Consider the following 24857-nt stretch of genomic DNA (forward strand, 5'->3'; position numbering starts at 1 on the left):
TTGATAGAAAGAGCTCTGTTACATAAATTCCTGCAGGTGAGACAGTGGTCGCTGAGATTCTGCCCTTATCCCTCCCCTGTCCCTCTCTGGTCTGATTTGATACCACAAGCCTGTGCTGATGAGATGAGGTCAGGTGACAGAGGGCAGCCTGGGGCAGGAAGAATGCAAAGGCTCGTGATGCCTTCTAAAAATTAAAACTGAGAACATAGTTCTAATCAACCTGAGCCTAAGAACCTGTCTGGGAGTACTCACCGTTTACATTCAGAGTCAAGAAAACTTCTCCACTCTCTGCTGGGAAGGAGGCACTTCTGTAAGGATGACAGGAGCCTGCCAGATGATGGCCAATGGAAGCAGCCAGATAACGTTCATCCAGTGAGTCCGATTGGACTTCATTCTCTTCTACCAGCAGCTGCTCCACGCTGAGATTTGTGGGGTTGGGAGGACAGATGGTTAAACAAGAGGGATTAGTCAACCTGCAGCCATAGCTGGTGTTGATGGGAGGGGTAAGGGACAAGTTGCAAAAAACAAATGGGGAGTCCCCTTAAAGGGATGTATAACAATTCACGCCCCCCCCCCAGCCAGAACCCAATGTGGGGCCTGAAGGCACTTGCAAAGGGAAAGGGAGAGCGAGTGAGGGAGAGTGAGCATCAGATGCTCTGAGCACAGAGAAGAAATGAGTTCGAGAGGAAGGAGACGGGCCCCCCCAGGACACATAGTCATGTCACACACGTCCTCAGAACATCAAGGTGACTTCAAATACACCATAAAGTTTGTTGAAATTTACATGCTTCATCCAAATTAACACCAACTCTGGCAGCATAATGGACTCCTAGAACTCTTGTGTCTGCAAGACCAAGTTTTCTAATACTGCGATGTGACCTGAGATTTTTTTCCTAGTTAATTTCCTTGCCATGAAATACCTGCCAAGGTCGTAACCCAGAGTGACAGAGGCAGATAAGTACTGCATGCTGGTTTTAATAAAAAGCAGAAAACAGAGGAGTACAAGAAATCCTGTGTCTCATCAGTAGCCCTGATTCAACTGACCCCAAGTTACTATAACTGAGAGAGACTCATAAAGGGTGAAAACAGACAACCTTGGTACAGGGACAATTTGTGGTTGTCTGAATGGAAGAAACAGTTATGTTCAGCACTTTCTGATTCCCCTGTATGTGAGATGACCAGATGCCACCACTGATGTCAGACCCATGTTTCTCCATACTTACCTAGAAGAGATGATGTCTTGATCTTCCTCGTCAACAAGATCAGCAAGAGTTTCTATGGATAAATTCAGACAAGTCAAGAAACACTTAGCAATTCTCACTGTGTAAATTAATAATCCAGGGTCCAATAGTGCCAACAATATCGGCAGTGAGATGGTAGGCTATTTAAGAAGGATATTCCAGAAGCCTCAAGTTGGGTCTCTCAGATTCTCCGTGGTTTGCTTTCCTGAGCCATCAGGCAAGATCTCCCTGCCCTGGTAGATCCTCACCACAGTATTCTCTTCCAAGTCTGAGTAAAACGGTAAAGATTCATTTCCCCCACAGAGTCTGGGGAATAGCCCAACTGCATTCTAGCAGAATACTGTAACACTCAGGCTTTTCTCATCATATGCTGACTACTTTATCAGAATGATGAGTGGAATGAACAAAACCTCGAATCACATGAATCCCAGTTGTTCAATGGAAACTTCAGTCAAGATGACCTTATGAATCAAATTCCTAACAAGACAATGCTTCTGCTAAAGAAAAAGTAAAAAAACTAGCCCAAAAGGATTTCATACTAGGTTTTAATCTCCACACCCTATGAACTGCCACCCAAGGGGACCTGGAGCATAAAGTAGGTCCACACCACTATCAGATACACAGGTTATCGATAGTTTCCATGAGATTATACCACTGAGACTGCATAAAACACTGAAACTATAACCCATACATAGAAGACTCCTTGTTGCTACACAAAGGATGAGACACAAGGGTGTTTCTAGACGATGGAAAAACAGAGACTGCTATTTGGCTTCATGGAAATTACAGGGCATAGGCAGATTTTACGTTCAGGATCTAGTATCTAAATGCTTCAGAGGGAGGTAGGCAGGCCACCGGCAAGAGGCCGGAGCTGGGGAACAATATAACATGCATTACAAATATGGAGCAGACTGCAATCATGAATGCAACGCCAGAGACCTTGCCAGAAACTACTCAAGAAACAAAATTGGCAACAAAATTTCACGAATATAAGGATTCTTCTCTTGATAGAAAGAGCTCTGTTACATAAATTCCTGCAGGTGAGACAGTGGTCGCTGAGATTCTGCCCTTATCCCTCCCCTGTCCCTCTCTGGTCTGATTTGATACCACAAGCCTGTGCTGATGAGATGAGGTCAGGTGACAGAGGGCAGCCTGGGGCAGGAAGAATGCAAAGGCTCGTGATGCCTTCTAAAAATTAAAACTGAGAACATAGTTCTAATCAACCTGAGCCTAAGAACCTGTCTGGGAGTACTCACCGTTTACATTCAGAGTCAAGAAAACTTCTCCACTCTCTGCTGGGAAGGAGGCACTTCTGTAAGGATGACAGGAGCCTGCCAGATGATGGCCAATGGAAGCAGCCAGATAACGTTCATCCAGTGAGTCCGATTGGACTTCATTCTCTTCTACCAGCAGCTGCTCCACGCTGAGATTTGTGGGGTTGGGAGGGCAGATGGTTAAACAAGAGGGATTAGTCAACCTGCAGCCATAGCTGGTGTTGATGGGAGGGGTAAGGGACAAGTTGCAAAAAACAAATGGGGAGTCCCCTTAAAGGGATGTATAACAATTCACGCCCCCCCCCCAGCCAGAACCCAATGTGGGGCCTGAAGGCACTTGCAAAGGGAAAGGGAGAGCGAGTGAGGGAGAGTGAGCATCAGATGCTCTGAGCACAGAGAAGAAATGAGTTCGAGAGGAAGGAGACGGGCCCCCCCAGGACACATAGTCATGTCACACACGTCCTCAGAACATCAAGGTGACTTCAAATACACCATAAATTTTGTTGAAATTTACATGCTTCATCCAAATTAACACCAACTCTGGCAGCATAATGGACTCCTAGAACTCTTGTGTCTGCAAGACCAAGTTTTCTAATACTGCGATGTGACCTGAGATTTTTTTCCTAGTTAATTTCCTTGCCATGAAATACCTGCCAAGGTCGTAACCCAGAGTGACAGAGGCAGATAAGTACTGCATGCTGGTTTTAATAAAAAGCAGAAAACAGAGGAGTACAAGAAATCCTGTGTCTCATCAGTAGCCCTGATTCAACTGACCCCAAGTTACTATAACTGAGAGAGACTCATAAAGGGTGAAAACAGACAACCTTGGTACAGGGACAATTTGTGGTTGTCTGAATGGAAGAAACAGTTATGTTCAGCACTTTCTGATTCCCCTGTATGTGAGATGACCAGATGCCACCACTGGTGTCAGACCCATGTTTCTCCATACTTACCTAGAAGAGATGATGTCTTGATCTTCCTCGTCAACAAGATCAGCAAGAGATTCTATGGATAAATTCAGACAAGTCAAGAAACACTTAGCAATTCTCACTGTGTAAATTAATAATCCAGGGTCCAATAGTGCCAACAATATCGGCAGTGAGATGGTAGGCTATTTAAGAAGGATATTCCAGAAGCCTCAAGTTGGGTCTCTCAGATTCTCCTTGGTTTGCTTTCCTGAGCCATCAGGCAAGATCTCCCTGCCCTGGTAGATCCTCACCACAGTATTCTCTTCCAAGTCTGAGTAAAACGGTAAAGATTCATTTTCCCCACAGAGTCTGGGGAATAGCCCAACTGCATTCTAGCAGAATACTGTAACACTCAGGCTTTTCTCATCATATGCTGACTACTTTATCAGAATGATGAGTGGAATGAACCAAACCTCGAATCACATGAATCCCAGTTGTTCAATGGAAACTTCAGTCAAGATGATCTTATGAATCAAATTCCTAACAAGACAATGCTTCTGCTAAAGAAAAAGTAAAAAAACTAGCCCAAAAGGATTTCATACTAGGTTTTAATCTCCACACCCTATGAACTGCCACCCAAGGGGACCTGGAGCATAAAGTAGGTCCACACCACTATCAGATACACAGGTTATCGATAGTTTCCATGAGATTATACCACTGAGACTGCATAAAACACTGAAACTATAACCCATACATAGAAGACTCCTTGTTGCTACACAAAGGATGAGACACAAGGGTGTTTCTAGACGATGGAAAAACAGAGACTGCTATTTGGCTTCATGGAAATTACAGGGCATAGGCAGATTTTACGTTCAGGATCTAGTATCTAAATGCTTCAGAGGGAGGTAGGCAGGCCACCGGCAAGAGGCCGGAGCTGGGGAACAATATAACATGCATTACAAATATGGAGCAGACTGCAATCATGAATGCAACGCCAGAGACCTTGCCAGAAACTACTCAAGAAACAAAATTGGCAACAAAATTTCACGAATATAAGGATTCTTCTCTTGATAGAAAGAGCTCTGTTACATAAATTCCTGCAGGTGAGACAGTGGTCGCTGAGATTCTGCCCTTATCCCTCCCCTGTCCCTCTCTGGTCTGATTTGATACCACAAGCCTGTGCTGATGAGATGAGGTCAGGTGACAGAGGGCAGCCTGGGGCAGGAAGAATGCAAAGGCTCGTGATGCCTTCTAAAAATTAAAACTGAGAACATAGTTCTAATCAACCTGAGCCTAAGAACCTGTCTGGGAGTACTCACCGTTTACATTCAGAGTCAAGAAAACTTCTCCACTCTCTGCTGGGAAGGAGGCACTTCTGTAAGGATGACAGGAGCCTGCCAGATGATGGCCAATGGAAGCAGCCAGATAACGTTCATCCAGTGAGTCCGATTGGACTTCATTCTCTTCTACCAGCAGCTGCTCCACGCTGAGATTTGTGGGGTTGGGAGGGCAGATGGTTAAACAAGAGGGATTAGTCAACCTGCAGCCATAGCTGGTGTTGATGGGAGGGGTAAGGGACAAGTTGCAAAAAACAAATGGGGAGTCCCCTTAAAGGGATGTATAACAATTCACGCCCCCCCCCCAGCCAGAACCCAATGTGGGGCCTGAAGGCACTTGCAAAGGGAAAGGGAGAGCGAGTGAGGGAGAGTGAGCATCAGATGCTCTGAGCACAGAGAAGAAATGAGTTCGAGAGGAAGGAGACGGGCCCCCCCAGGACACATAGTCATGTCACACACGTCCTCAGAACATCAAGGTGACTTCAAATACACCATAAAGTTTGTTGAAATTTACATGCTTCATCCAAATTAACACCAACTCTGGCAGCATAATGGACTCCTAGAACTCTTGTGTCTGCAAGACCAAGTTTTCTAATACTGCGATGTGACCTGAGATTTTTTTCCTAGTTAATTTCCTTGCCATGAAATACCTGCCAAGGTCGTAACCCAGAGTGACAGAGGCAGATAAGTACTGCATGCTGGTTTTAATAAAAAGCAGAAAACAGAGGAGTACAAGAAATCCTGTGTCTCATCAGTAGCCCTGATTCAACTGACCCCAAGTTACTATAACTGAGAGAGACTCATAAAGGGTGAAAACAGACAACCTTGGTACAGGGACAATTTGTGGTTGTCTGAATGGAAGAAACAGTTATGTTCAGCACTTTCTGATTCCCCTGTATGTGAGATGACCAGATGCCACCACTGATGTCAGACCCATGTTTCTCCATACTTACCTAGAAGAGATGATGTCTTGATCTTCCTCGTCAACAAGATCAGCAAGAGTTTCTATGGATAAATTCAGACAAGTCAAGAAACACTTAGCAATTCTCACTGTGTAAATTAATAATCCAGGGTCCAATAGTGCCAACAATATCGGCAGTGAGATGGTAGGCTATTTAAGAAGGATATTCCAGAAGCCTCAAGTTGGGTCTCTCAGATTCTCCGTGGTTTGCTTTCCTGAGCCATCAGGCAAGATCTCCCTGCCCTGGTAGATCCTCACCACAGTATTCTCTTCCAAGTCTGAGTAAAACGGTAAAGATTCATTTCCCCCACAGAGTCTGGGGAATAGCCCAACTGCATTCTAGCAGAATACTGTAACACTCAGGCTTTTCTCATCATATGCTGACTACTTTATCAGAATGATGAGTGGAATGAACAAAACCTCGAATCACATGAATCCCAGTTGTTCAATGGAAACTTCAGTCAAGATGATCTTATGAATCAAATTCCTAACAAGACAATGCTTCTGCTAAAGAAAAAGTAAAAAAACTAGCCCAAAAGGATTTCATACTAGGTTTTAATCTCCACACCCTATGAACTGCCACCCAAGGGGACCTGGAGCATAAAGTAGGTCCACACCACTATCAGATACACAGGTTATCGATAGTTTCCATGAGATTATACCACTGAGACTGCATAAAACACTGAAACTATAACCCATACATAGAAGACTCCTTGTTGCTACACAAAGGATGAGACACAAGGGTGTTTCTAGACGATGGAAAAACAGAGACTGCTATTTGGCTTCATGGAAATTACAGGGCATAGGCAGATTTTACGTTCAGGATCTAGTATCTAAATGCTTCAGAGGGAGGTAGGCAGCCCACCGGCAAGAGGCCGGAGCTGGGGAACAATATAACATGCATTACAAATATGGAGCAGACTGCAATCATGAATGCAACGCCAGAGAGCTTGCCAGAAACTCCTCAAGAAACAAAATTGGCAACAAAATTTCACGAATATAAGGATTCTTCTCTTGATAGAAAGAGCTCTGTTACATAAATTCCTGCAGGTGAGACAGTGGTCGCTGAGATTCTGCCCTTATCCCTCCCCTGTCCCTCTCTGGTCTGATTTGATACCACAAGCCTGTGCTGATGAGATGAGGTCAGGTGACAGAGGGCAGCCTGGGGCAGGAAGAATGCAAAGGCTCGTGATGCCTTCTAAAAATTAAAACTGAGAACATAGTTCTAATCAACCTGAGCCTAAGAACCTGTCTGGGAGTACTCACCGTTTACATTCAGAGTCAAGAAAACTTCTCCACTCTCTGCTGGGAAGGAGGCACTTCTGTAAGGATGACAGGAGCCTGCCAGATGATGGCCAATGGAAGCAGCCAGATAACGTTCATCCAGTGAGTCCGATTGGACTTCATTCTCTTCTACCAGCAGCTGCTCCACGCTGAGATTTGTGGGGTTGGGAGGGCAGATGGTTAAACAAGAGGGATTAGTCAACCTGCAGCCATAGCTGGTGTTGATGGGAGGGGTAAGGGACAAGTTGCAAAAAACAAATGGGGAGTCCCCTTAAAGGGATGTATAACAATTCACGCCCCCCCCCCAGCCAGAACCCAATGTGGGGCCTGAAGGCACTTGCAAAGGGAAAGGGAGAGCGAGTGAGGGAGAGTGAGCATCAGATGCTCTGAGCACAGAGAAGAAATGAGTTCGAGAGGAAGGAGACGGGCCCCCCCCAGGACACATAGTCATGTCACACACGTCCTCAGAACATCAAGGTGACTTCAAATACACCATAAATTTTGTTGAAATTTACATGCTTCATCCAAATTAACACCAACTCTGGCAGCATAATGGACTCCTAGAACTCTTGTGTCTGCAAGACCAAGTTTTCTAATACTGCGATGTGACCTGAGATTTTTTTCCTAGTTAATTTCCTTGCCATGAAATACCTGCCAAGGTCGTAACCCAGAGTGACAGAGGCAGATAAGTACTGCATGCTGGTTTTAATAAAAAGCAGAAAACAGAGGAGTACAAGAAATCCTGTGTCTCATCAGTAGCCCTGATTCAACTGACCCCAAGTTACTATAACTGAGAGAGACTCATAAAGGGTGAAAACAGACAACCTTGGTACAGGGACAATTTGTGGTTGTCTGAATGGAAGAAACAGTTATGTTCAGCACTTTCTGATTCCCCTGTATGTGAGATGACCAGATGCCACCACTGGTGTCAGACCCATGTTTCTCCATACTTACCTAGAAGAGATGATGTCTTGATCTTCCTCGTCAACAAGATCAGCAAGAGTTTCTATGGATAAATTCAGACAAGTCAAGAAACACTTAGCAATTCTCACTGTGTAAATTAATAATCCAGGGTCCAATAGTGCCAACAATATCGGCAGTGAGATGGTAGGCTATTTAAGAAGGATATTCCAGGAGCCTCAAGTTGGGTCTCTCAGATTCTCCGTGGTTTGCTTTCCTGAGCCATCAGGCAAGATCTCCCTGCCCTGGTAGATCCTCACCACAGTATTCTCTTCCAAGTCTGAGTAAAAAGGTAAAGATTCATTTTCCCCACAGAGTCTGGGGAATAGCCCAACTGCATTCTAGCAGAATACTGTAACACTCAGGCTTTTCTCATCATATGCTGACTACTTTATCAGAATGATGAGTGGAGTGAACAAAACCTCGAATCACATGAATCCTAGTTTTTCCACGGAAACTTCAGTCATTCATCGTGTGGGAAAATGCCAGGCCTCTGCCTTGCTTCATGGAAACATACAAGGAAGGTGATGGGAGAGGTCTTTGCATCCTGTGGTCCAGATGATTGGTTTGCTAAGAAAGCAATTTAGACGAGACCAACACTGGGGATGACAGCAGTGACACCAGAAAAGCAACAAATAATTAAGGCTGTTAACACCCCTAGAAAGGCACAGAAATTCCAGGGACACTTTGGGTATGAAAATGGGAGCAATGCAGGCAAGAAGGGACATTTCATGGGAATCAGGAAAAAATACAGTCATTCTGGACACCTGCACTCAAACAAGTGAGTGAATGTGTCACAGCAGCCTTGCGTCCATGATCGAACTTGGGGCCTGGCCCACAGGCTTCACCTGAATGAAGAAGACAGCACAGCTCCCAGACTCACCTGAGGTCTGTACTTAAAACTCTACCACAGAGTCTGATTCTAATCACCGTCTACAGAGCTTCCAACAGGGAGGACAAATCTCAGCACCCCAGAGGCGAGGAATACAGAGCGTACAGAGTCTACCTGGGCGTCCAGGTGGAGTTCCATCACAAGAAAATACTCACTGGTTACATCCCGGGCATAAGAGACATCCACACCCTCAAGTGAGAAGACAGCAGCGCTCCTATAAGGCCAGAAGGAGTCTGAGAGGCTAGGAAGGACCGAGTAAGTCAGAGCGTATTCATGCAGAGAGTCCCCTGGGACACCGTTCTCTCTCAGCTGTGGCAGCTGTCTGCTGAACCTGGTTGGGGAGGGAGGGCAGACAATTAAGACAAGATGATGAGAAACTGTGCAGTCCTATCTGGTTCTGATGGAATGTTTGCGCGGTGAATCACACCGAGGGTCCGATCCATTAGAGAGAAAACTCTGTGTGTGAGACACAGCGAGGCTGACAGGGCAGAACAAAGGAAGAACAGAAGGTGCTCTGTGCTCTGGCCAAATAACAAGCTGATGAACAGACTGAATTCCCTCTGATGGTGCAGTCCCGCCTCACACACGGGGACACAGAACAGTGGCTTTCACACTTCCATTCACATTGCATTGACACTACTGTGACACACATGCCAGCACGCTAACACAAACAGAAAGCAGATACGCATCTCACTCTAAAACCACCCCTGCGGTAAAAATTGATGCAAAAAACCACTCTGACTTAGGTCACCTGGGTCAACTGACTTGGGTTTTAAACTTGACAAGTAAATAAGAAATGGGAAACAATAGAAGTACCACAGTGAAAGCAGAGAACGCTATGAGAAAGGATAATAGTGGTGGGCAAAACTGATGACACAGTATATTCAGCACTTCCTGTTTTTCCCTGGATCAGAGGTCTGCAGAGGTCATCACTGTGCAAAGAGCCCACAGATATTCAGAATTACCTCGGGGCAACCACCTCTGGTCCTTTCAGGTCATCGAGATCATTCCGGTTTTCTGTAAATAAATTAACAGGAGAGTTATATCAATCAAATTCCCTTCACAAATGCCCAAACCTGTACCTATCTTCACATGTGGTAACAGGCTGTTGAGACAGAAATAATCCAGGAGGCCCTAGAAATAGCCTCATAAGGCGGCACTGGGTTTCCTTCTTGAGCTATTGGACAAATTTCCTTGATATGATATGTCATTCGCAGAGTATCCTGGTCCTGAGTCTGTGCAAATAGCTAAATGCATCCTTTTACTCACAGTTCCTGGGGAACAACTAAGCTACATCCTCAGCCTGCTATAATACTCAGGCTTTTTTCATCTGAAATATTGCTGACTAATGGGATAAGTGATTACACACTGAGATTAAATGGGAGTGGAATCCACACACCATCAAGTCAAATGAAACTCAAAGCTGAAAACAGTGGCCATTCATCAGGTTGGGAAGTTCCAGGGCCTGCCTTACCTCAGAGAATCATACCAAAAGATGACAGTGTGGCTTATTTCTGGTTTCAGAAGACTTCGAACAAGGTAAGTCAAAGGAAGAGAGAGAGACTATGGGTTGACAGAAGTGAACCAAAGTAGTGGCGTCTCCAAAGATATAAACAAGACTGCCAAAAGCCTTGGACAGGGGTAGGAACTCAGGGGCATTACCCGGAAATGAACATTCAAGCATTTCATGTGAGATGAGAGGTCCATTCAAAGTTAGGAAGCCTGAAAGGGACCTCCTGTGCCACAACTGCTGAGGGACACGTGAGTCTGGCAGGACCGCCTTGGGTGGAGTGGTTCCCCACAGGGACAACTGTGACTGGGAACTGAGCAAAGTTCGTTCACAGAATGTCTCATTGTAAATGCAGTTAGAGTCTGGTTCAAACCAGGCTTCAGTATGGAAGCACAGGGTCTCTCAAAGGGGGTTAATTCTCCCAGAGTAGACTAACAGATATATTGAAGACTACCTGGGAGACCAGTTGGAATTTCATCCTCTTCAGCATGAGAGCAACCACAGGCTCCGTCCACGGCAGACGCCACATTCTCTTCATCAAATGCAAATTTTCCATCACTGTAAGGCTGGTTGCAGGCAGAACCTTCCTGGAGAGTTGAAGGTACTGAAACACATTCATCTTGGGGTTGCTGGAACACCACCTTCTTTTCATCATCTTGCAAGTTCACGCTGTGTCAGATGGAGAAGGGATGACAGAAGATTAAGAGGATTTCACCCCAAGCCATCTGACTGGTTTTGCTGACAGGCATTGAGAGAGGTCACAGAAAGCAAAAGGGCAGGCCCCTTAAGGAGGGAAGTAACTCCTCCTGATGTGGAGTGGAGGGTGGCTGACATGGGGTGGGAGACAGACAGCAGGTTCTCTGGGCACTGGGCACAAAACCAGCAGTTGAAGAAGGAGACGCAATTTTCCCTACACGCTAACATCATGGTCCCCAGCACACACAGAGGACTGGGACAGTGGTTCAGACTTTTCTGCACACACTGTGTTGACTGGATAGCCTGTGTCCAAGTGAACACAGCTTTTAAGAAGTTAAAGATTTGTTTGACTTTGGACTCTATTTCATTTAATTTTAAAATTTTGATTTGCACAAATATGACTTCAAAATCAGTTTTTCAGAGTTGGAGAAAAAAGTGTTGCTGACTAGATATCCTGCTTTCAAGAAGTATTTTTTCAATATTCTGTTGTAATATGAATATTGTTCTATTTTCTTCCCTTGAAATCCAATATTTACCAACATGCTGATGCCAAACCAGTGCAAGACCCATAGGATCTCACCCTACTTTAACCACTCAGGGGAAAACACATGAATATGGGAACGCCCAGGTTTAGTTATTTCACCTGGGTCAACTCACTGGACATTACTCAACTTGAAGGATTAGAAAATGGAAATGCACAAACTTGTGAAGCATAAATAGACAACACTGTTAAAGAGATAATTGCTGTTGAATGAAAGGATGAAAGAGTTCCATAGAGTACTTTCTCTTTTTCTCTGGATCTGAGGTCTCCTGCTGTCACCACTGACATTCACAGCCCACAGATCTTCAAATTACCTGGGAAATGTGAGCTCTTGTCCACGCACTTGCCTGTGATAATTTTCATTGTCTGGTAGGAAATTCAGAGACAGAAGGTCATAATAAGCAAATCAGACCTCGCATATATGTACTCAGTAAATACATGTACAACAAGGACATTAAAATTCTCATTGGAAGAACATAATTGTTCAGCAAGGATATTCTAGGACACTTAAGTCTGATGAGAATGAGACTGGACTGCTTCCAGACCCATCGAGGAAATTTGCTGCTTGATGTGGTATCTCTCCCAACATCCTTTGTTCTGAATCTGTATAAGCAGTAAAAATGTATTTTCCACAGAGATGCTAGAAAATGAGCTGTTATGTTCTAGAATTATTTCCATAGTACTGCTTAATCCCATCAGATTACGTGGTTATTGATGGTTTAGAGGAATTTATACTTGAGACTAGAGTGATGGGTGAATTGTGAAAGGGTTAGCCGCTCAGTAGTGTCTGTCTCCTTGTGACCATATGGACTACAGCCCACCAGGCTCCTCTGTCCATGGAATTCTCCACACAAGAATACTAGAGTGTGTGCCATTCTCTTCTCCAGAGGATCTTCATGATTCAGGGATAGAACCTGGGTCTCCTGCATTGCGGGCAGATTCTTTACCATCTGAGCCACCAGGGAAGCCCAGTGAATTGTATTAACCTTCAAATCCAAAAGAATCTTTGGTGCCACACAGAAACCGTGGCCATTCAAGGCTGGAGGAACTGCCAGAGCCCAGCCTTGCTTCATGGAAACATCCAAGCAAGGCAATGGTTCAAGTATATCTGTCTTGGTGTTCAGATGGCATCTTAGCTAAGACCTGCCAACATCGAGAAAAGGGGGACTGGGGCTGAGAGCAGTCAAACAAAACCTGGAAATCAGCTCTCCTTATAAAGAGGCAAGTCTGTCATCATTTCTAGCGAGGCCAACAACATTTACAAAAATCAGATCATTGCAGCTAACAACACGCTGGCTCCACACTAGTTCTGACAGACACCTCCTGTGGATTTGCAGCTGAGGTGGGTGAGAGTTGTCACAAGTGATTTGGGTCGAATGCCTGATACTGGGGTCAGGGTGACAGAGACAAGCCTGGAGCCAAAAAAAGAATGAAAGCTCCCTGACCCACCTGATGTCTGTGTTCCATAACAGACCCTTGTCCCTGGTTTCAACAAAGATGTGTCTATGCAACCTGTCCTCAGAGATGACCTTCCTTGGTCTACAGAGCATGTGAGGACAAATAATACGGGGGTTACCTGAGATACTGGTTGGCATTTCATCTTCTTGAGCATAAGAGCAACCACAGGCTCCATCCGGACCAAGGTCTACTTCCAGTTCATTAAATTTAAGTTTGTCATTACTGTAAGGCTGGTGGCTGTCAGAACTTCCTTGGAGAATTGAAGGCATCAAAACACATTCATCCTTGCATTCTTCAGGCACGTCCTTCTTTTCAACCTCCTGCAGCTCCACGCTGTGCCAGATGGGAAAGGAATGACAGAAAATTAAGTGAAGAAGATCTGACTGCAAGCCATTCTGGCTGGTTTTGACAGGAGGCATGGGGCGTGGTCACAGAGGGTAAAAGAGCAGGCCCCTTAAAGAGAGAAGGAACTATCCTCTCTTATATGAAGTGGAGTGTGTCTGTCTGGGGATGGGAGAGGGGGAGAAGCAGGTACCCTACACACCGGCCACAAACCTCTGATGAGGAAGGAGACTCAACCATCCCAGGAGGGTCCTTTCAGGAACAGGAAGCACAAAGGAACTTCCACAACAAGTGCTTCCACTGGGTCCTAAGTCATGCTGAATTGAAGACAAAGTAGGCAAGTGAATAAGGGCTTCCCCAGTGGCTCAGTGGTAAAGAATCTGCCTGCCCATGCAGGACATGCGGCTTCGTCCATGGGCCAGGAAGATCCCTTGGAGAAGGAAATGGCAACCCACTCCAGGATTCTTGATGGGAAAATGCCATGGACAGAGGAGCCTGGTATACTCCAGTCCATGGGGGTCACAAAGATTCAGCGATGACTGAGCAAGTGAGCATGCACAGTGAAGTGAATACAGATATTAAAGCTTTATAAACTCTCTGAGATCCTCTACCTTCTCTTTAGTAATTGAAAGGCCTCCAAGGCCTCTTTCACTTACTATTGTCACAGACAACCAATTTTTGGAGGGACAGTTGTCCTGGGGTTTAATTTTTCTAGTTGCTTCTCTACTCATCCCTTTGCTAGTTACCTTCCTTCCAAAGATCTAAAACAACTGTGTAGAAATAGATATTTGTCTCACTTGGACTTACTTTAGAAGAGAACAGAGGCTCTCTTTGTGTATAGGAAATCCTAAGGGTGTGCATTCACCTTGGGTCATACATACAAGTAACCAGAGAGACAACAGACAATCAAGTTACAGGGTCATTTCCCTGTGCGTTGAGTGAAGTAAATTAATACCATGTGCAGTTGTGCTTATACTTACATCTGGCATGTCACTCTCTTGAGTTACTTAGTGTTCTTTTGTGACCCTGTCCATATTTTCCCTACACATTACCAGCTCCTGATAGACAGCCTGAAAACCACAATCACAGAAAACTAATCAATCTAATCACATGGACCACAGCCTTGTCTAACTCAATGAAACTATGAACCATGCTGTGTCGGGTCATGGTGGAGAGTTGTGACAAAATGTGTTCCACTGGAGAAGGGAATGGCAGACCACTTCAGTATTCTTGCCTTGAGAACCCCATGAACAATATGCAAAGGCAAAAAGATAGGACACTGAAAGATGAACTCCCCAGGTGGGTAGGTGCCCAATATGCTCCTGGAGATCAGTGGAGAAATCACTCCAGAAAGTATGAAGAGATGAGCCAAAGCAAAAACAACACCCAGCTGTGGATGTGACTGATGATGGGAAGCAAGGTCCGATGCTGTAAAGAACAATAGTGCATAGGAACCTGGAATATTAGGTCCATGTTTCAGGACACATTGGAAGTGGTCAAACAGGAGATGGCAAGAGTGAACGTCAACATTTTAGGTATCAGAGACCTAAAATGGACTGGAATGGGTGAATTTAATTCAGATGATTATTATATCTACTACTGTGGGCAAGAATCCCTTAGAAGAAATGGAGTAGCCATCATAGTTAACAAAAGAGTCCGAAATGCAGTACTTGGATGCAAGCTCAAAAATGACAGAATGATCTCTGTTCATTTCCAAGGAAAATGATTCAATATCACAGTAATCCAAGTCTATGCCCCGGTCAATAATGTTCAAGAAGCTGAAGTAGAACAGTTCTATGAAGACCTACAAGACCTTCTAGAACTAAAACGCATAAAATATGTCCATTTCATTATAGGGGACTGGAATGCAAAAGTAGGAAGTCAAGAAACATCTGGAGTAACAGGTAAACTTGACCTTGGAGTACAGGGCAAAGGCTAACAGAGTTTTGCCAAGAGAACGCACTGGTCATAGCAACACCTTCTTCCAACAACTCAAGTGAAGACTCTACACATGGACATCACCAGATGGTCGACACCAAAGTCAGATCGATGACACTCTTTGCAGCCAGAATAGGAGAAGTTCTATATAGTCAGCAAAAAGAAGACCGGGAGCTGACTGTGGCTCAGATCATGATGCCCTTATTGCCAAATTCAGACTTAAATTGAAGCAAGTAGGGAAAACCACTAGACCATTCAGGTATGACCCAAATCATATCCCTTATGATTATACAGTGGAGGTGAGAAATCGTTTAAGGGACTAGATCTGATAGAGTGCCTGATGAACTATGGATGGAGGTTCGTGACATTGTACAGGAGACAAGGATCAATACTATCCCCAAGAAAAAGAAATGCAAAAGAAGCAAAATGGCTGTCTGAGGAGGTATTACAAATTGCTGTGAAAAGAAGAGAAGCGAAAAGCAAAGGAAAAAAGGAAAGATATACCCATTTGAATGCAGAGTTCCAAAGAATAGCGAGGAGAGATAAGAAAGCCTTCCTCAGCGATCAAAGCAAAGAAATAGAGGAAAACAATAGAATGGGAAAGACTGGAGATCTCTTCAAGAATATGAGAGATACCAAGGGAATATTTCATGCAAAGATGGGCTCGATAACGGACAGAAATGGTATGGACCTAACAGGAGCAGAAGATATTAAGAAGAGGTGGCAACAATACACAGAGGAAGTATACAAAAATGATTTTCACAATCCAGATAACCACGACTGTGTATTCACTCACCTAGAGCCAGACATCCTGGAATGTGAAGTCAACTGGGCCTTAGGAAGCATCACGACAAATAAAACTGGTGGAGGTGATGGGATTCCCGTTGAGCTATTTCAAATCCTAAAAGATAACGCTGTGAAAGTGCTGCACTCAATATGCCAGCAAATTTGGAAAACTCAGCAGTGGCCACAGGACTGGAAAAGGTCATTTTTCATTCCAATCCCAAAGAAAGGCAATGCCAGAGAATGCTCAAACTACTGCACAATTGCGCTCATCTCACACGCTAGTAAAGAAATGCTCAAAATTCTCCTAGCCAGGCTGCAACAATATGTGAACCGTGAACTTCCAGATGTGCAAGCTGGTATTAGAAAAGGCAAAGGAACCAGGGATCAAATTGCCAACATCCGCTGGATCATCAAAAACGCAAGAGAGTTCCAGAAAAACATCTCCTTATGCTTTACGGACTATGCCTGTGACTGTGTGCATCACCACAAACTGGAAAATTTTGAAAGAGATGGGAATACCAGACCACATGACCTGCCTCTTGAGAAATCAGTATGCAGGTCAGGAAGCAACAGTTAGAACTGGACATAAAGCAACAGACTATTTCCAAATAGGAAAAGGAGTATGTCAAGGCTGTATATCGTCACCCTGTTTATTTAACTTACATGCAGAGTACATCATGAGAAACGCTGGGCTGGATGAAGCACAAGCTGGAATCAAGATTGCCAAGAGAAATATCAATAACCTCGGATATGCAGATGACACCACCCTTATGGCAGAAAGCAACGAAGAACTGAAGTACCTCTTGATGAACGTGAAAGAGGAGAGTGAAAAGGTTGGCTAAATCTCAACATTCAGAAAACTAAGACCATGGCATCTGGTCCCTTCGTTTCATGGCAAATAGATTGGGAGACAGTGGAACCACTGGCAGACTTCTTTTCGGGAGCTCCAAAATCACTGCAGATGGTGATTGCAGCCATGAAATTAAAAGATGCTTACTCCTTGGAAGAAAAGTTATGACCAACCTAGACAGCATACTTTGCCAACAAAGGTCCATGTTGTCAAGGCTATGGTTTTTCCAGTAGTCATATATGGATGTGGGAGTTGGACTATAAAGAGATCTGAATGCCAAAGAACTGATACTTTTGAACTGTGGTGTTGGAGAAGACCCTTGAGAGTCCCTTGGACTGCAAGGAGATCCAACCAGTCCATCCCAAAGGGAGTCAGTCCTGAATATTCACTGGAAGGACTGATGTTGAGGCTGAAACTCCAATACTTTGGCTATCTGATGCGAACATCTGACTCATTTGAAAAGACCCTGATGCTGTGAAAGATTGAAGGCTGGAGAAGGGGATGAGATGGTTGGATAGTATCACCGACTCAATGGACATGAGTTTGAGTAAACTGTGGGAGTTGGTGATGGACAGGGAGGCCTGGTGTGCTGCAGTCCATGGGGTCACAAACAGTCGGACATGACTGAGTGACTGAGCTGAATGGATAGTGAATTGTTACCTGGAGGTTAGTGTTTCTTGTGCTTGTTCATCGTCTTCATCTTCATAAATTTCTGCAAACAAAATCAAAAATATCCAGTCAGCCTCTAGTCACTTCTCCCACTGCAAACACAGGGACTCATAAGGTCACAGAGTCATAAATATCTATGTATGAGTTAATACTGTATGGAAGTTTTAATGTATTGTTTTAAACAACTGCCCAAGCATGGATTTCTGATCCAACAGGCGGTCTGTTTCTAAACTGGTAGGTCATCCTCAGGACACCTTCTGCTTGAAATTGGGCAAACATTTGAATTGTCTTTTCTTCCTTATATCTCCTCACATTGTCCACCTTCCACCTCCACTCCTGCAAATGTATCGTCCATCCTGCCACAAATTCCGCCAAAGACACAGCCTCCATAAACCTTCTCAGGTCTCACAAGATGCCCTCCTTTCTCTAAGCAGAACAACCATGTCCCACATCCCTCCATCTGGGAACATCCTGGCTCTTCAAGGGGAATCTCTGGGAAAGTCTCTCCATGGAAAGTGAGCGCTCCAGTTTAAATCATTTTCCCAGCACCACATCCAACTCTATCAAGTACCTAACCAACACGACAAAGTGAACGGTTTTCTTTTTTCTGCAGTATATTTGTAAATATTCCCAAATTTAATCATTATAGCTACCATCAACAGATTATTCATCCATTTTCCAGATGAGAAAACAGTTACTAACATGAGAAAAATCAATCATTCTCACATAGTTAAACACACAGCACTCAGCCTGGAACGTGGGAACTTCCAAGCTTCATCTAGGGCTCTATTCACTCTCACAAGCGGCCTCCTGTCACCTCCTCCTTTCTGGGCTTTAATGCTGGCTGGATGTGGCCTCCTGCCCCAGTGGCCATGGTCCATCAGGGAGGAAGCAGACCATTGGGATACAGTGACCTCCACCCTGTGCATTTCTCCTCTGTCCTCTTAGACAATCCTGCTCCTACATAGACCCACATAGGACATGAAACAGGGAAGCTGATAAACATTCCTAGTGGAGGTGTTGATCTTATCTACTGGGGACCTAGGAGAGGATCAGTGCTATCAGGGCCTGTGGCCCCCTCACCTGGACTGAACTTGCAGGCAAGGCGCTCTGCCAGTCGGTATCCCTCAGACAGGCTCTCTCGGAAGCCCTTTCCCTGGTGGTTGTCCAGGTCATTGTGGGTGAGGAGGTCCTTGAGGCGCTGCTTGAGCAGGAGAGAGTCATCTTTCCCATCCCGTAGTATCTGCCGTAACTGGGTCAGCTCTCGTGCCTGACTTCGAATTAGGACAACACACGTCCTAGGTGGAAAAGAAGACACAATTGTAAAAGGCAAAGAGTTAGATGAAAGACAGGGATTTCTGTGAGAACATCCCCAAGGAGACCCCGAAACAGAATTCTGGCACATATCTGATGACCGGCTCAGTCACTCAGTCGGGTCCGATTCTTGTGACCCAGTGGACTGCACCAGTCTCCTCTGCCCATCGGGTCATCTTGGCAAGCGTACTGGAGTGGCTTGCCATTTCCTACTCCATATCTGATGACTGGCCTTTGTCAAAGAGAAAGAAGGTAAACAAAGGTTTCCTCTGTATCAGAAAGTACTCCTGTAAGATTCCGTGACATTCCATTCATCTTGTCTTTCTATGAAGATAACCTAATGTCTTCCCTGGTGGCTCAGCTGGTAAAGAACCTGACTGACAATTCAGAAAACACAAGAGATGCAGGTTTGATCCCTGAGTCGGGAACATTCCCTGGAAAAGGAAATGGCAACTCATTCCAGTATTCTTGCCTGGAAACTTCATGGACAGGGGAGCCTGGTGGGGTACAGTCCATGGGGTCATAAAGAGTCAGACACTATCGAGTTACACGCATGCATCAGTGGCTTCCTAAATCTGCATCATGAAGATGTTTTTTCGGGTCCTCACTCGGCCGTGCCCATTTCAGTAAAAAATCCACAGAGTATTTTCTGTATTTCTGATGTGGCAACACAAAGTACTGTCCAGTGAATGACACACAGCCAGTCAGAGTTTGGACTAGCATAGCTGGTGTGAATTGGAAAGAACATAAGAACGACAGGGCCAAGAAAGCATTCCAGGATGTAGTCAGTCAGGAGGGGGGTGTGATTAAAGGCAAATAAGGTGCCAATGGCACAACATTGTGAATGAGCTAGTGCCACTGGTTCACTTGAACACAGTGAATCTCATGATGTGATTCAAGTCATTTGTTTATTTAAAAGCAAGGTAAATCAATTCCTGAAGAATAACTGGAGTCCATAATTCACCAATTGGTGTTCTCCGCCTCTTTTATAATATTGTGCCCTGTGCCTGCCATGAACATTCCTGCCCTCCTTACCTCAGCCTTTCATCCAGCGTTGGCTTCTCTGCCAGCTTCTCTGCTGGCCTCTGCACCTCAAACATCAGCTTCTCCCCCAGCACGGATTCAACGATGTCCTTACATGCTTCACACTCTGAGGAAAGAGACACACTGCCTCAGGGAGAGCTGACCTTGCCGCTGTGGTCACTGCCTTCAAGGGAACAAGATGGGCCACCTCAGTGGCGGCTGTAACTCCTTCTCCATTCTCTGTGGAGAGATTTCCTCATCTGATTCCCCAGCGACTGAACCGAGGGGATCCCCATTTTAGAGCTGAGGAAAGAGAAGCTCCTAGGCACAGAACCTAAGTAGACAAGATGAACTGCCATTTCTCAAAGTCAGAATGCACACCCCCTGAGACCGAACCCGAATCCTGGGCCACAAAACCAAGACCTGCAGCCTCTTAGGCGAGACACTGAGCAGGGGCCTGGGGTGGCGATTCCGGTGTGGTTGGGAAGGCTCCTAGGACTACAGGACTGCTGCTTCTCTCATGCTGGCATTTCAGTAACAAACAAGGGTCTCAAGGCATAAACCTCACCTGGACACACTTGTGTGAAATAGAATACATGAAACCGTAAGGACCTGAAAGAGAGATGCCCAAACACTGAGAAAGCCTGTGTCATTAGGAACAGTAGAACTATGAACCAAGTGTACTGACACTGAGCCAGGCACGACCGTCAGGGCTTTGTCAGATTCACTCAGTATTCACTACAACTCAAACGATAGTTACTATTACAGCAACAGACAGACAGAGGAGGAAACAGAGGCACAGAAAGGTTCCCAACAGGCTTGTGAGCCCAGGAGACCTGGCCAGAGTCCTTGTCTGTCACACTGTGCTGTGGGGACCTCCACGCCAGGGTGCTGGTGAGACATTTCTTCTTCACCAGCCTCACAGTTTCTTTCTTAGAGTTTTGCTACTATCATAAGGAGCAGTGTAAATAAAACTGAGTTTCTCCTTTCCCCAAAGCTCATCCTTTCACTTTCTTAAATAGTAGGCTTTACTTCTTACTTGTCTCTGTGTCAGTCATTTTGTATTAACTCCCTCATTGCTTCATTGAAAATGACTGTAGGAAAGTGACACAGACACAAGTGGTCAAGATTCCTCTCATCCCCTTGTTATGCATGTACCCTGGTCATGACTTCTTTCCTTACTCCAGGCCCCTCTCACTGAACAGGCAAAAGTGATTCCAACTGCCAGGCTGCCTACGCGTGCAAAGGGCTCCTCACACTCTGCCTGGGTTTTTACTGGGGCTGGTTCTCTCTCCCACTTAGCATCATCCTCATGTTGGTCACACCTCTTATAGCACAGACTCAGGGTCCCCTGGACTACTGGTCAACCTGTATCACTGAAGTTTCACCAGCTCAAGTGGGGAGAGAGGGGAAAGTGAAGATTGTCTGATTTCACCAGAAACACCTTCATTATTGCCACAGAGTGTCAAATGGCTTTCTTGGACTCAGGAAGGAGAATCTGCTCACTCAGAAAGCATGTCTTCCTTCTCACCAGGGAGCCTCTGTCTTGATGGCATCCCAGAGACCATGGTTTCAATGAGAAGCAGACTCATCCTTAAGCTCCTTTAAATCATATTCCCAGCTTCTTACAGTGTCTAACCACACGTTACCTCGGTGTAACTAGCACAGGGCTTTGCCAACAGAACCTCAGGGAACCTCAAACTGAAGGAGTTCATTAGTCCCAGAGGTTTAGCCAAGAGGCATGCAGGATCAGATACAGAACAGAAAAGATTCCAGTCAACACAGCTTAGTTTGCACCCGAGAGACACAGGAACTCCTGTGCCTGCACCAGGTTTCACTGTCTGGAATTTTAACTCTAGTCTCACCCTACACATCACTAAAAACTTGGAAAAGTGCCTCCACTCCTTGTGCCTCAGTTTTCCCAGCCTCAGGAAACTGAAGGCAAAAGAGCCACTACTACCTTTCCTGGCTTGTCGTCAGAATGGAATTCAAAACGACAAAGGGAAAAGGAGCCCAATCCTGGAGACTTATAGTTTCTTAGAGGAAAGACAGTGATCATTCATTGCTTGGGTGACCATGACCCCAAAAACGTACTGTTTTTCTGCAGCTGGTTGGCCAGGGAGTAAGCAGTAGCTTCGGATATGAGGAGTTTCTCTTTGACGTCTCTGAAGTCCTGCTTGTACTTTGCCAGCTCCAACAAAACCTCCTGGTTGACTTCCGTGAGGTTACGTTCTGCCCTCAGATTCGATAAAGAGGGAAGACATACTGCCATGGTGACATGTGGTAGAAGGGGTAGAAGCCAGGGGTGGGGAGGACACCCCCAGTATATGGGGGATTAAAGACAAGCAAAATCACGTCGCTTTAATCAGCACTGAGGGATGACAAAAACTGGAATTCCTGACTTGCTATTGAGAACAACTAGAGGGTTCTCTACTACAAGAAGAAGTTGACGATGCTAGAGCTCAGAGCCAAAGGTGCTGTGTGCGGCTCAGACTCAGACAGGAGTGAAGGAGGGGGACCCAGCGTGCTAGGTGACCATCTGGAGTTGCCATAACAGAACTGGTCGGGGGAGGGGTTCATGGAATCTTGGGGGCCCCTGCCTTCCAGGTGCCTAGGCCTTGACCGTTTGTGGCCATCACCACTGATAGCACCCAAGCCCTCAGCAGCCACTCTTAGGTTGTCTACACACGTCCCGATACCACAGACCTATCACCTTCCCAAAACTATCTAAGCTGAGTTCCCATTGTTCATTCTTCTGTGTATAAAAAGATTCGAGGGAGAAATACTTGGCCAGCAAGTCTCCATTTCTGTCGGGCTGTCATAAAGTCACCTCACTTCAGTACATTTCAGTCGCTCAGTCATGTCCAACTCTTTGCAACCCCATGGACTGCAGCACACCAGGCCTCCCTGTCCATCACCGACTCCTGGAGTCCACTCAAACTCAAGTCCATTGAGTTGGGGATGCCATCCAACCATTTCATCCTCTGTCATCCCCTTCTCCTCCCACCTTCAATCTTTTCCAGCATCAGGGTCTTTTCCAGTGAGTCAGTTCTTTCCCTCAGGTGACCAAAGTATTGGAGTTTCAGCCTCAGCATCAGTCCTTTCAATGAATATTCAGGATTGATTTCCTTTAGGATGGACTGGTTTGATCTCCTTGTAATCCAAGGGACTCTCAAGAGTCTTCTCCAATACCACATTTCCAAAGCACCAATTCTTCAGCACTCGCTTTCTTTATAGTCCAACTCTCACATGCATACATGACCACTGGAAAAACTATATCACCTCATCTCTTTAAGAGAGTCGGACACGACTGAGCGACTGAACTGAACTGAACTGAAGGCTTTTCCACAAGTGAAGGATGTCAAACTTGTAGCCTGTCATGAACTTCTTCTGTGGGTATTCTCCAGTTTAGTCTGTGTCCTAAAAACTGTAGGATAAAAGTCAGAGAACAACGCTAAGTGATTAAATAACCTTTAAACTTATATTCTGTCCCATCTCAGAATTCTTTTGCTGCATCCTGTTGTTATGTCAATTTCTTCTCTTTACTGGGCAACATATTGGCTTCAGAATAAACTTAAATTGACATCCTTACCTTCTAAATTCTTCCTCTGGGTCTGGGTTGTTCTATTTGTTTTTTTAAAATGTTACTAAACACTGCACTTCATACTTTCATTTATGTATCTCATTGAGCCTCACAAGAGCTCTTTCCAAGCTGTCAAAGTGACTAAAAGAGTTTCTGTGGATGTCCTTGAAAACATGGTGTGCTTGTGCTCAGTCACTTCATTCGTGTCTGACGCTTTGCGATCCCAGGACTGTAGCCCGTCAGGCTCCCCTGTCTATGGGGATTCCCCAGGCAAGCATACTGGAGTGGGTTGCTATGCCCTCTTCCAGGGGAGCTTCCTGACCCAGGGATCAAACCCACATCTCCTGTGTCTCCTGCATTGCAGACTGATTCTTAACCATGAGCCACTGAATACATGGGGTGCCTATCTGTTTAAGAAAGATTTGACTTCCTCGTCCTATTGTTCTGTGCTCATTGAGCTCACCCACATATTGAACAGACCAGGGTTCCAGAGCAGTGTCTGTGGCACACAGTTTGATCCATCTCTTGGAGTTTTCCTCATGCCACTGACCTGTGGTTATATTCCAAAAACAGAGCATGGTGAAGTTCAAGGTCGTAGGGCAGGGATCATGATGATCCAAACGGAATTTAAGCATTGTGTTCAGCGACACAGAAGCTGAGTTTGAGGAGAGACAGGCAGGCCCTCGGATAGTGATGGTCTGAACCCACTCCTCACTTCCTCAGCATCTCGTCCTACCCGGGTCTTGTGAGTCAGAGACTTGGGGAACCCGTACAGCATCCGTCTCTTCAGTTGAGCTGTTGCTCTACCTGGATGGAGGGTGAAATGGGGGTGACAACAGGCCACTGGGCATTTGTTCATGTTAAGGTAAGAGATGCAAAACTGGAACAGCTACTTATGAAAGCTAATCTTCCCCACACCCCACGTGGTCCTCCCACTACAGTGATTCATGATACTCGGTGTGTGAGACTCAGCAAAGGCTTTAGGGAAATCTATTTTCAGGTTGCTGACATTCTGTGGGGGAAAGAAAAACATGTCAAATTTATTCATTTTAAATGTGATGAAACCAAAAAAGCTCATGAAAGATATCTGACTTGAGGTCAAACAGGGATGATTTTCTCATGCTACAGAAGTATATAACAGGTATAGTTCATTGAATGACACCGTGCCAGGCATTTCACACATATTATGATACTTTCTTTCATCATAATCATTCAAGGTAACACCATTGTAGTAGAGGTACATAAAATAATTTATTAGACTAAAGTTAAAATTAAAAAACAAAAAACACT

General features: G+C 45.1%; 2 protein-coding genes across 3 annotated transcripts in view; both read right to left on the reverse strand.

Annotated features, from left to right (window-relative positions):
• Nucleotides 1-24150, reverse strand: part of LOC148778151 (NBPF family member NBPF6-like) — a 34729-nt gene extending 10579 nt beyond the window's left edge. Inside the window, exons 1-13 of one of the 2 annotated variants that reach the window (XM_088835704.1) lie at nt 22079-24150; nt 19997-20111; nt 18731-18945; nt 17639-17690; nt 13181-13395; nt 11919-11970; nt 10822-11036; nt 9823-9874; nt 9013-9188; nt 3469-3520; nt 2498-2664; nt 1224-1275; nt 253-419 (exon numbers count right to left, since the gene is read on the reverse strand). In XM_088835704.1, coding sequence (XP_088691830.1) covers nt 253-419; nt 1224-1275; nt 2498-2664; nt 3469-3520; nt 9013-9188; nt 9823-9874; nt 10822-11036; nt 11919-11970; nt 13181-13395; nt 17639-17690; nt 18731-18945; nt 19997-20111; nt 22079-22256 — 1708 coding nt within the window. In that variant the 5' untranslated portion in view covers nt 22257-24150. Of the gene's footprint in view, nt 1-252; nt 420-1223; nt 1276-2497; nt 2665-3468; nt 3521-4629; nt 4910-5713; nt 5766-6987; nt 7155-7959; nt 8012-9012; nt 9189-9822; nt 9875-10821; nt 11037-11918; nt 11971-13180; nt 13396-17638; nt 17691-18730; nt 18946-19996; nt 20112-22078 lie in introns of those variants that run through there. The other variant, XM_088835703.1, reaches the window with a different exon arrangement.
• LOC148778149 (myomegalin-like) overlaps nt 1-24857 on the reverse strand; it is a 162717-nt gene that overhangs the window by 86642 nt on the left and 51218 nt on the right.

Source organism: Moschus berezovskii, chromosome 4, assembly GCF_049115385.1.
Source record: "Moschus berezovskii isolate FMDL1 chromosome 4, NW_MosBer_1.0, whole genome shotgun sequence".
NCBI classification, from domain to species: Eukaryota; Metazoa; Chordata; class Mammalia; order Artiodactyla; family Moschidae; genus Moschus; species Moschus berezovskii.